The 11,686-nt window shown below is 43.2% G+C and overlaps 1 protein-coding gene across 4 annotated transcripts in view; it reads left to right on the top strand.

Annotated features, from left to right (window-relative positions):
* The window catches only part of LOC115205817 (fibroblast growth factor 12), a 168,778-nt gene extending 157,470 nt beyond the window's left edge, over positions 1 to 11,308 (top strand). For all 4 annotated transcript variants that reach the window (XM_029772162.1, XM_029772159.1, XM_029772160.1 and 1 more), the window contains exons 4-5: positions 7,554 to 7,752; positions 8,856 to 11,308. In XM_029772162.1, coding sequence (XP_029628022.1) covers positions 7,554 to 7,752; positions 8,856 to 9,001 — 345 coding nt within the window. In that variant the 3' untranslated portion in view covers positions 9,002 to 11,308. The remainder of the gene's footprint in view (positions 1 to 7,553; positions 7,753 to 8,855) is intronic.
* The last annotated feature ends 378 nt before the right edge of the window (positions 11,309 to 11,686 follow it).

Consider the following 11,686-nt stretch of genomic DNA (forward strand, 5'->3'; position numbering starts at 1 on the left):
ACGAAGAGGCAAAAACCGACTTACCTCCATCACGATGTCCCCCAAAGGCCCTTCTGCTAACTTGCTAGCCCTGGTCTGCTAAGTTGCTAGACCCGGTCTGCTAGCTTGCTAGCACCAGTCTGCTAACTGCTTGCTTGCTAACCCCGATCTACTAACTGCTAGCTTGCTAGCCCCGGTCTGCTAACTGCTAGCTTGTTAGCCCCGGCCTACTAACTGCTAGCTTATTATCCCCGGCCTGCTAACTGTCTGAATCGCCGTGTCCCCAGCCAGCCCAACCACTCACTGGACCCATATGATCACTTGGCTATGCATGCTTCTCTCTAATATCAATATGCCTCGTCCATTACTGTCCTGGTTAGTGATTACTGTCTTATTTCACTGTAGAGCCTCTAGCCCTGCTCAATATGCCTTAACCAACCATGTTGTTCCACTTCCTACATATGCGATGACATCACCTGGTTTAAACGTCTCTAGAGTCTATTTCTCTCTCATCGTTACTCAATGCCTAGGTTTACCTCCAATGTACTCACATCCTACCTTACCTTTGTCTGTACACTATGCCTTGAATCTATGCTATCGTGCCCAGAAACCTGCTCCTTTTACTCTCTGTTCCGAACGTACTCGATGGCCAGTTCGTATAGCCTTTAGCCGTACCCTTCTCCTACTTCTCCTCTGTTCCTCTGGTGATGTAGAGGTTAATCCAGGTCCTGCAGTGCCTAGCTCCACTCCCACTCCCCAGGTGCTTTCATTTGTTGACTTCTGTAACCGTAGAAGCTTTGGTTTCATGCATGTTAACATTAGAAGCCTACTCCCTAAGTTTGTTTTACTCACTGCTTTAGCACACTCTGCCAACCCGGATGTCTGAGCCGTGTCTGAATCCTGGCTTAGGAAAACTACCAAAAACCCTGAAATCTCCATCCCTAACTATAACATTTTCCGCCAAGATTGAACTGCCAAAGGGGGCAGTGTTGCAATCTACAGCAGAGATAGCCTGCAGAGTTCTGTCTTACTATCCAGGTCTGTACCCAAACAATTCTAGCTTCTACTTCTAAAAATGCACCTTTCCAGAAACAAGTCTCTCACTGTTGCCGCTGGCTATAGACCACCCTCTGCCCCCAGCTGTGCCCTCGACACCAATCTATGCTTGATGCCCTCAATCTCACACAAATGATCAATGAACCTACCAGGTACAACCCCAAATCCGTAAACACGGGCACCCTCATAGATATCATCCTAACTAACTCGCCCTCCAAATACACCTCTGCTGTTTTCAATCAAGATCTCAGCGATCACTGCCTCATTGCCTGCATCCGTAATGGGTCTGCGATCAAACGACCACCCCTCATCACTGTCAAACGCTCCCTAAAACACTTCTGCGAGCAGGCCTTTCTAATCGACCTGGCCGTGGTATCCTGGAATGACATTGACCTCATCCCGTCAGTAGAGGATGCCTGGTTATTCTTTTAAAGTGCCTTCCTCACCATCTTAAATAAGCATGCCCCATTCAAAAAAATGTAGAACTAGGAATAGATATAGTCCTTGGTTCACTCCAGACCTGACTGCCCTTTACCAGCACAAAAACATCCTGTGGCATTCTGCATTAGCATCAAATAGCCCCCGTGATATGCAACTTTTCAGGGAAGTTAGGAACAAATATACACAGGAAGTTAGGAAAGCTAAGGCTAACTTTTTCAAACAGAAATTTGCATCCTGTAGTACAAACTCAAAAAAGTTCTGGGACACTGTAAAGTCCATGGAGAATAAGAGCACCTCCTCCCAGCTGCCCACTGCTCTGTGGCTAGGAAACACTGTCACCGCCGATAAATCCAGTATAATTGAGAATTTCAATAAGCATTTCTCTACGGCTGGCCATGCTTTCCACCTGGCTAACCCTACCCTGGTCAACTGCCCGGCACTCTCCACAGCAACCCGCCCAAGCCCCCACCATTTCTCCTTCACCCAAATCCAGATAGCTGATGTTCTGAAAGAGCTGCAAAATCTGGACCCATACAAATCAGCCGGGCTAGACAATCTGGACCCTCTCTTTCTAAAATTATCTGTCGAAATTGTTGCAACCCCTATTACTAGCCTGTTCAACCTCTCTTTCGTATCGTCTGAGATTCCCAAAGATTGGAAAGCTGCCGCGGTCATCCCCCTCTTCAAAGGGGGTGACACTCTAGACCCAAACTGCTACAGACCTATATCTATCCTACCCTGTCTTTCTGAGGTCTTTCAAAGCCAAGTTAACAAACAGATTACTGACCATTTCGAATCCCACCGTACCTTCTCCGCTGTGCAATCTGGATTCAGAGCTGGTCATGGGTGCATCTCAGCCACGCTCAAGGTCCTAAACGATATCATAACCGCCATCGACAAGAGACATTACTGTGCAGCCGTATTCATCGACCTGGCCAAGGCTTTCGACTCTGTCAATCACCACATTCTTATTGGCAGACTCGACAGCCTTGGTTTCTCAAATGATTGCCTCGCCTCGTTTACCAACTACTTCTCTGATAGAGTGTGTCAAATCGGAGGGCCTGTTATCCGGACCTCTGGCAGTCTCTATGGGGGTGCCACAGGGTTCAATTCTCGGGCCTACTCTCTTCTCTGTATACATCAATGATGTCGCTCTTGCTGCTGGTGATTCTCTGATCCACCTCTACGCAGACGACACCATTCTGTATAATTCTGGCCCCTCTTTGGACACTGTGTTAACTAACCTCCAGACGAGTTTCAATGCCATACAACTCTCCTTCCATGGCCTCCAACTGCTCTTAAATGCAAGTAAAACTAAATGCATGCTATTCAATCGATCACTGCCCGCACCTGCCCGCCCGTCCAGCACCGCTACTCTGGATGGCTCTGACTTAGAATATGTGGACAACTACAAATACCTAGGTGTCTGGTTAGACTGTAAACTCTCCTTCCAGACACCCATTAAGCATCTCCAATCCAAAATTAAATCTAGAATCGGCTTCCTATATCGCAACAAAGCATCATTCACTCATGCTGCGAAACATACCCTCGTAAAACTGACCATCCTACCGAACCTCGACTTCGGCGATGTCATCTATAAAATAGCCTCCAACACTCTACTCAACAAACTGGATGCAGTCTATCACAGTGCCATCCGTTTTGTCACCAAAGCCCCATATACTACCCACCACTGTGACCTGTACGCTCTCGTTGGTTGGCCCTTGCTTCATACTTGTTGCCAAACCCACTGGCTACAGGTTATCTACAAGTCTCTGCTAGGTAAAGCCCTGCCTTATCTCAGCTCACTGGTCACCATAGCAGCACCCACTCGTAGCACGCGCTCCAGCAGGTATATCTCACTGGTCACCCCCAAAGCCAATTCCTCCTTTGGTCGGCTTTACTTCCAGTTCTCTGCTGCCAATGACTGGAATGAACTGCAAAAATCACTGAAGCTGGAGACTCATATCTCCCTCACTAGCTTTAAGCACCAGCTGTCAGAGCAGCTCACAGATCACTGCACCTGTACATAGCCCATCTGTAAACAGCCCATTTATCTACCTCATCCCCATACTGTATGTATTTATTTATCTTGCTCCTTTGCACCCCAGTATCTCTACTTGCACATTCATCTTCTGCACATCTACCATTCCAGTGTTTAATTGCTATATTGTAATTACTTCGCCACCATGGCCTATTTATTGCCTTAACTCCCTTGTCTTACCTCATTTGCACTCACTGTATATAGACTTTTTGTTTTCTTTTTTTGTACTGTATTATTGACTGTATGTTTTGTTTATTCCATGTGTAACTTTGTGTTGTTGTATGTGTCGAATTGCTATGCTTTATCTTGGCCAGGTCGCAGTTGCAAATGAGAACTTGTTCTCACTAGCCTGGTTAAACCTGGTTAAATAAAGGTAAAACATTTTTTTTTTAAAGCAAGTCTCTTCTTATTGGTGTCCTTTAGTAGTGGTTTCTTTGCAGCAATTCGACCATGAAGGCCTGATTAACGCAGTCTCCTCTGAACAGTTGATGTTGAGATGTGTCTCTTACTTGAACTCTGTGAAGCATTTATTTGGGCTGCAATCTGAGGTGCAGTTAACTCTAATGAACTTATCCTCTGCAGCAGAGGTAACTCTGGGTCTTTGTTTCCTGTGGTGGTCCTCATGAGAGCCAGGTTCATCATCGCGCTTGATGGTTTTTGCGACTGCACTTGAAGAAACTTTCAAAGTTCTTGACATTTCCCGGATTGATTGACACAATAAAAAAAGTTATCCTTTGAGATAATACTATACTCATTTTATTCACATCACCAAAATTAAAACACACTGTTTTGCAATGAAGGTCTACAGTAGCCTCAACAGCACTCTCTGGGGTAGCACCATGGTGTTGCCGGAGGACAGCTAGTTTCCGTCCTCCTCTGTGTAAATTGACTTCAATACAAAACCTAGGAGGCTCATGGTTCTCACTCCCTTCCATAGACTTATACAGTAAGTATGACAACTTCCAGAGGACTTCCTCCAACCTATCAGAGCTCTTGCAGTATGAACTGACATGTTGTCGACCCAATCAAAGGATCATAGAATTAATCTAGTACTGATAGCACAAGCTAAAGCTAGCTAGCACTGCAGTGCACAAAATGTGGTGAGTAGTTGACTCAAAGAGAGAAAAATACAATAGTTGAACAGTTTTGAACAACTCAATTTCTTCAAAAATGAAGGAGAAGCAAGAGAGAGAGAAGGCTAGCTTTTTTTGTTGTATTTTTTTCACTTTCACTTAACTAGCTAGAGAATGCATCTAGCTAGTTTAGCCTACTCAAACACCCAGCTCAAACAGAGAGGGATGCTATGTTAGCTAGCTGACTATGGCTATCCAACACTGGAACTTCCAAGTCAAGGTAAGTTTTTGCTTTTATTCATTTATTGCCATCGGGGTCCACCGGGGTAACTGCTAAACTGCTTGCTCCACACTGTACTGCATGGTTGTAGCCTGTTTATGAACGCCTTAGTTCTAGTTGACTATGACATTAGCTAATATGATGACAAGGTTGTGTGTAGTGGTTACGTATGGCTTTGAAAGGTTTATTCGCCGGGTCACAGACAGCTGTTGTATTGTGCACTGAAAAGGTGAGAGGAGAGCGCGTAGATTCTTGAAAGAATTACACAACGAGGAAATGTTCATGCTTTTTGGATGTGGCTGCTATGAAAATGAACTGTGTTTGCGTTGATCAGGGGTGTATTCATCTTTTATAACCTTTGTCTACATGGCAGTTTAGCAGATGTGTGAGAGGGTGGTGGGAACATAGCGTACAAACAAGTGATAAAGCCAGTTTTCTTACTATCTAGCTGCTGCTGCTCAAGCTAGCCTCTGTTCTCTTCATATCTCCACACAGCTGTGCCCTTGAAAGATACAAAAAGAACAGTATGGACCAAAAACTGTGGTCACTCTCAGACGGCCCTTTGTCTTTGACCTCGTGACTAAGTTACACAAAGACAAGACTGGAAGAACACTAGCTTCTTCTTACATGACAGAAACAGACAGTGGATATGTAGTTTAAGGCTTAATATATACAGCGTATGTATTTAATAGAGTTTGTAATTTTCCACCTTAAACCACCAATCAGGCCTTTATGGTAGAGTGGCCAGACAGAAGCCATTCCTCAGTAAAAGGCACATGACAACCTGCTTGGACAGCCCCTAAAGGACTCTCAGACCATGAGAAACAAGATTCTCTGGTCTGATGAAACCAAGTTTGAACTCTTTGGCCTGAATGCCAAGCGTCACATCTGGAGGAAACCTGGCACCATCCCTACGGGGAAGCATGGTGGTGGCTGCATCATGCTGTGGGGATATTTTTCAGCGGCAGGGACTGGAAGACTAGTCAGGATCAAGGGAAAGATGAACGGAGCAAAGTACAGAGCGATCATTGCTGACAACCGACTCCAGAGCACTCAGGATCTCAGACTGGGTCGACTGTTCACCTTCCAACAGGACAACGTCCCTAAGCACACAGCCAAGACAATGCAGGAGTGGCTTCGGGACAAGTCTCTGAATGTCCTTGACTTGAACCCAGACTTGAACCCGATCGAACATCTCTGGAGAGACCTGAAAATAGCTGTGCAGCGACGTGTCCCATCCAACCTGACATAGCTTGAGAGGATCTGCAGAGAAGATTGTGAGAAACTCCCTAAATACAGGTGTGCCAAGTTTGTAGCGTCATACCCAAGAAGAGTTGAGGTTGTAATCGCTGCCAAAGGTGCTTCAACAAGGTACTGAGTAAAGGGTCTGAGTTCTTATGTAAATGTGATATATATATTATTATTATATCTTTTTTTTTCATTTGCAAAAATTTCGAAAAACCTGTTTTCGCTTAATCATTATGAGGTATTGTGTGTAGATTGATGAGAAAAAAAACAATTGAATCAATTTTAGAATAAGGCTGTAACGTAACAAAATGTGGAAAAAGTCAAAGGGTCTGAATACTTTCCGAATGCACTGTACGTTGTAAACTTCAATTTGTAGGCTAGGTTGTAGAAACCTCCAATATGCTGTAATAGAAATAAGACCATTCTCATTAAAACAATTGTCCTCCCACATCTTAAACGGCACCGACCGTCACTGTAGACAATGTAAGTTTTTATTCAAATTATGTGATCTTATATCTGAATAGAGTGATTTGGGTTGGGAGGTGAGATGGTGATATTAAAAGCCATGAGTTTTGACTGAAGTTCACCGTCTATTTCATCATGTGTAGCCTATTATATTCTCTACTTTTTCTTTTCCATCCCTCAATTTCCCACTGCTCTACCCCCTTTCTTCTCCCACTGTCCTCCATGCGGTCTTCCTCACAAAAACATCCCTCAGAGCTGAAGGAAACATTACCATTGGCTGAAATAATGGAGGGGTGATGGTCGAGATAATGTTGTTAAATTGAATTTCTGGAAACAGGGCGATGGCTGTCTTTTCATCCATGTCTACAGTATGTGTCAGGTGTGTGTGTACACAGTACTTGATGTGTTTTGTGCTGTGATTAATCGTATTCTCCACCCTGTCCACCTGTTCACAGCTCGAGGGTACTATGACACAATGGCACAGTCAACAATTCCAAAGTCTGGCGAAAAGGAAAAATCAAGACCAAATGTTACTCTCTGTAGGTGTAGTGAGACGGAGGATCTTTTTGAGGTCGACTTGTATTATTCTGCTCAAACTCCATCAATTTACTGGATTTTAGACATATCCAACCTGTAATACCCAGTGGACAGGGATGTAGGTAGAAATCCTCCTAATTTCTTGTCATCATATACAGCCTCCACTGGTAACACCCCTTCAGGCAAAAACCTGACATAACTTAAAATGAATGTCCATTTTTGGTGGATAATTATTTGAGTTGTCAACAAACGTGAATTCTACTTGAAATAAATAAAACCTTGAAACCTTGTCATTGAAAAATTTGTGTTCATTGACAACTTTTTGCATTTTCAACCAAAAATTCCATTGATGTTGAATGTTTTTTAAATCGGTGGGCTAGCTCTTTGAGCACTGTAATACCTGATCTCAAGTCTTCCGCTCTTTGTTTCTCAGGACTTGTTCACGGTAGAGGCGAAATTCAAGGAGTCTGTGTTTGAGAACTACTACGTCATCTACTCATCAACACTGTACCGGCAGCACGAATCTGGCAGGGCCTGGTACATGGGCCTCAACAAGGATGGTGTGGTCATGAAGGGCAACCGGGTGAAGAAGACCAAGCCCTCTTCACACTTTGTTCCCAGACCCATCGAAGGTGAGACCGAAACACAGTCTGACTGCCAGCCAGCCACACTCAGGGCTGGATTCAAATGCAACACCTGCCATTAGTCAAGTCAAGGTTTATTTAAAAGTCACACTATTCAGGAAGTGTTCTAAATTGAAAATTGTTGAAACTTTTGAAATAAATAGCTTCTCCTTTTCAGTTTATTGAGAAGTCATAGAAAATGTATGCCATTTTTTTCAATTATCGAATTAGAATTTCAGTTTATTTCTTGAGTTGACTGACTTCAATTCAAATTGACCCCAACCCCACTGGGGGGCAAATGTAGGTTCTAATGTTGTTTTTAAACTAATTTAACTAAAATTACTATAAACTAATGCTGAATCTCTCAATTAATCTCCTCTGTTTTTTGTCTCTCTCTGACCTTTATCTCCCCTCCTCTCACTATCTCTCTCCCTCTCCCCTCCCACTCTCACCTATGTCTCTTTACTATACTGTATAAATATCCCTTCTCTCTCTCTCTCTCTCTCTCGTCTTGTCTCTCTCCCATCCTGCTCTCACCTATATCTCTTTACTATACTGTATAAATATCCCTCCTCTCTCTCTCTCTCTCTGTCTCTCACACTCTCGTTGTCTTGTCTCTCTCCCCTCCTGCTGTCACCTATATCTCTTTACTATACTGTATAACTATCCCTCCTCTCTCTCTGTCTCTCTCTCACCCCTCCTGCTCTCACCTATATCTCTTTACTATACTGTATAAATATCCCTCCCTCTCTCTCTCTCTCTCTGTCTCGTTGTCTTGTCTCTCTCCCCTCCTTTCTCTCCCCTCCTGCTCTCACCTATGTATCTTTACTATACTGTATAAATATCCCTCCTCTCTCTCTCTCTTTCTCTCTCATATTGTCTCTCACCTATATCTTTTTACTATACTGAATAAATATCCCTCCTCTCTCTCTCTCGCTGTCTCTCGTTGCCTTCTCTCTCCCCTCCTTTCTCTCCCCTCCTGCTCTCACCTATATCTCTTTACTATACTGTATAAATATCCCTTCTCTCTCTAACTCCTCTTTGTTCTCTACCTCCATCTCCATCTCCCTCTTTTTCTCTCACTTGCACCGCTCCCCCCGCCCCTTCTGCAGTTTGCATGTACAAAGAGCCATCGCTGCATGACATCGAGGAGAAGGGCCGCTCACGGAAAGACTCAGGGACTGATGCTCCCGCTCTCCTAAACGGAGGCGTAAAAGTGGCGGGCCAAGTCTCCACAGAGCAGGACGGTGGCTCATAGCCTGCACATCGCCCCATTGATTTCTTACACCTTGTTCAACGACAACAACAACGACGATAAATGAGAACACAACAAAAAATAAAAAATAAACATATTTTAAAATCAGGACGTTGAATTGACATTTTATGCAAAAGCCTGATGTGAGTGTGGCACCAGGAAGCTCATCTTCCTTATCATGACAATGTCAATGTTTCAAAGTCAAGCTCTAAAATAAGCTTTAAACCATGGTAGTTCACACATCTTGATTTTATGAAAGCAACAGCACTTTCATTTGCTTTCTTTGTGTTGTTATAATCATGAATAAGAATTGTATTGTAATTGATTTAGGGCTCTATTCAATCAGATCGACTTTTGTCGGAATACGCATAGCGGTCGTCTTGGCAGTGTTGGAGATGGAACTGCACTAGAGCTGTCAAATCGAAATGCGGCTCCTGGCATTATACCTAAAGCAGACATTGCCATTAAGAGAAATCCCATGCAGCCTTGTTTACAAGTTCGAACACAGGAATGTGAGATTAGGCTGATAGAAATCCTCATAATTTCGTTTAAAGATTTTAAATTTCAGCGTCATATTTTCTCTATATCCTACACTTTCTCATTCTGAACTCGGGTGTGGCTTCATGACAATGATCAAGAGCAGCTGCTCACAGATTTGACAGCTCCAACACAGTTACACCTCCGACCCTGCCAAAACATCAGCTATGGGGATGTTGGCAATCGCCGGTTAACGCTTGATCTTATTGACTCTAGGCCTAAGACTCTTTCCCCCCTCCCTCCTATCATTATTATAATTTTCCTTTTGGGTTGGAGGAGGGGAGTCATGGTGGGGTAAAGGCAGGGGTTTGGCACGGGGAGGTTTGAGGGTCTCTTCTACAGACACTGCTTTCATAGGGGAATAGGCGTGTATCACAAATTCTGCTGTGTGATTTGATATGATGCTCTCATTGGGAATGGGAAGGGGGTGGGCCAGGGGTATCACTGGGGTAGGGGGTTTAGCTACCTGTCCAAAGGTAGGCTGGTCACATGGTACAGTTTAGTATTATTGTTATCTACTTGAGCTGTTAGTGCAGCCACTGTTCTCCTGCACTCACAGAGACAGACAGATATGTAGAGTTCCGATACTGTACAGTAGTCAAGGATTCATATAATATTTTTTACACCTAGAAACATTGTACAGTATGAAACTCTGAAAGGAAGTCTTATTATTGGTGTGATGCTTTTTTAAAAATAATTTGCTACACTAATAAGCATTTGAACAAAAGACCCAGAAAAATATTTGAATGTGAGAGTTGTGATGGACACTCTGGAAGGATCCTGAGTGAGGGGACAGCTAAGGCTAACGAGAGAGGTCAAAGGTCAAACCCTGATGTCAGATGTCATGATACTTACTGCTGCCATCAAAACCTGAGTTCCACGCCCAGTTATACCTTCAGACATCATCCAGGAATTCCTTCATAGTTCATTGGGACCTCCACTTATTATGGCTATTTATATTTTAGAGTGCTCTACTAAAAGCACAGACTGCATTCTCGACCATCCAAATCATACAATGTGTCATTGTATGAACCTCAGCATTCCTGTGTGATAAGTTGCACTACTGGGAATCTGTTATACACTGCCCTGATTCATTGTAGACTCTGGATCTGCTGCTGGGAATATCTACACGCACTGCCCTATATCCTATTGTCTTATCTCTTTACTCATAACAGTTCAACTCATCATAACTCACCACAGTCCACCAACACTGGAGGAGTGTTTTTAGATATGTTCATATTAGACTATTAAGGAGTCATGAGGTCTATGAGGTTGTCTCTGATTGGCTGCTGTGCTGAAGGAGGCCCGACCTGAAGGCGGGGTTCCCCCCTGAATTTTCTTTGTGTAAATTGGTGATTTTGCATTTCATCGGTATACTACTACTCCACTAAGGAAAAAAAAATCCAATCACTCCATACTGCCTCTGAGAAGTCTTCCATTGGGGAAAAATGACACCAGCACTAGGACTACTTGTGTTGGAGGGTTGGGGTTGGGCTCATTGAGATTAGGTCAGGTCCATGGCATGCAGGCAATGGTATGAGGGCAAAAAGAGCCCTGCCTCAATATGTACCAGTTTGTTTGGATGTCTCATAAAGGAGGTAGGCCCTTTGTCGATCTCACCCTGACCATGGAGGGTAAAACTGAAGGGTGAGATTAATGCCATATTTACGGTAAATGGTCTTTGTGTTTGCTAATGTTTGCTCCTTTATTGAAACACATTCATATGCATCATATAATAGAAAAACATTTCAAATAAAAAGCAGGATGAACAAATATAATAGAACAATAAAAAAGAATGGAACCAAACCGGCGTCTCTGTGGCATTTTATTGCTCCTGTAGTATAAACAGGAGTCTGTGGCTTTTGAATGCCTTTGATCTGAATTAGATACATATAAACTATGCAAGTTTAAATTCTAAATGTTTAAGTAAAATGTCTTGAATGTTGGTTCATCTATTTGATGTTATAATCAATTTCCTGTCATGAAACTACACAATAGTTTTGGGCAAACAAGGTCATTTGGCTAATTTACAGGACAATATTCTAGTGAAGCAATATTTAATATGTTTGTATAATATATACTCCTCACATGCGACTCGTAATAGGATTAAGCAATTAGCCCATTAAATTAATTATCTGACTCCATAAAGAT

Source organism: Salmo trutta, chromosome 13 (assembly GCF_901001165.1).
Source record: "Salmo trutta chromosome 13, fSalTru1.1, whole genome shotgun sequence".
In the NCBI taxonomy this organism is placed as follows: domain Eukaryota; kingdom Metazoa; phylum Chordata; class Actinopteri; order Salmoniformes; family Salmonidae; genus Salmo; species Salmo trutta.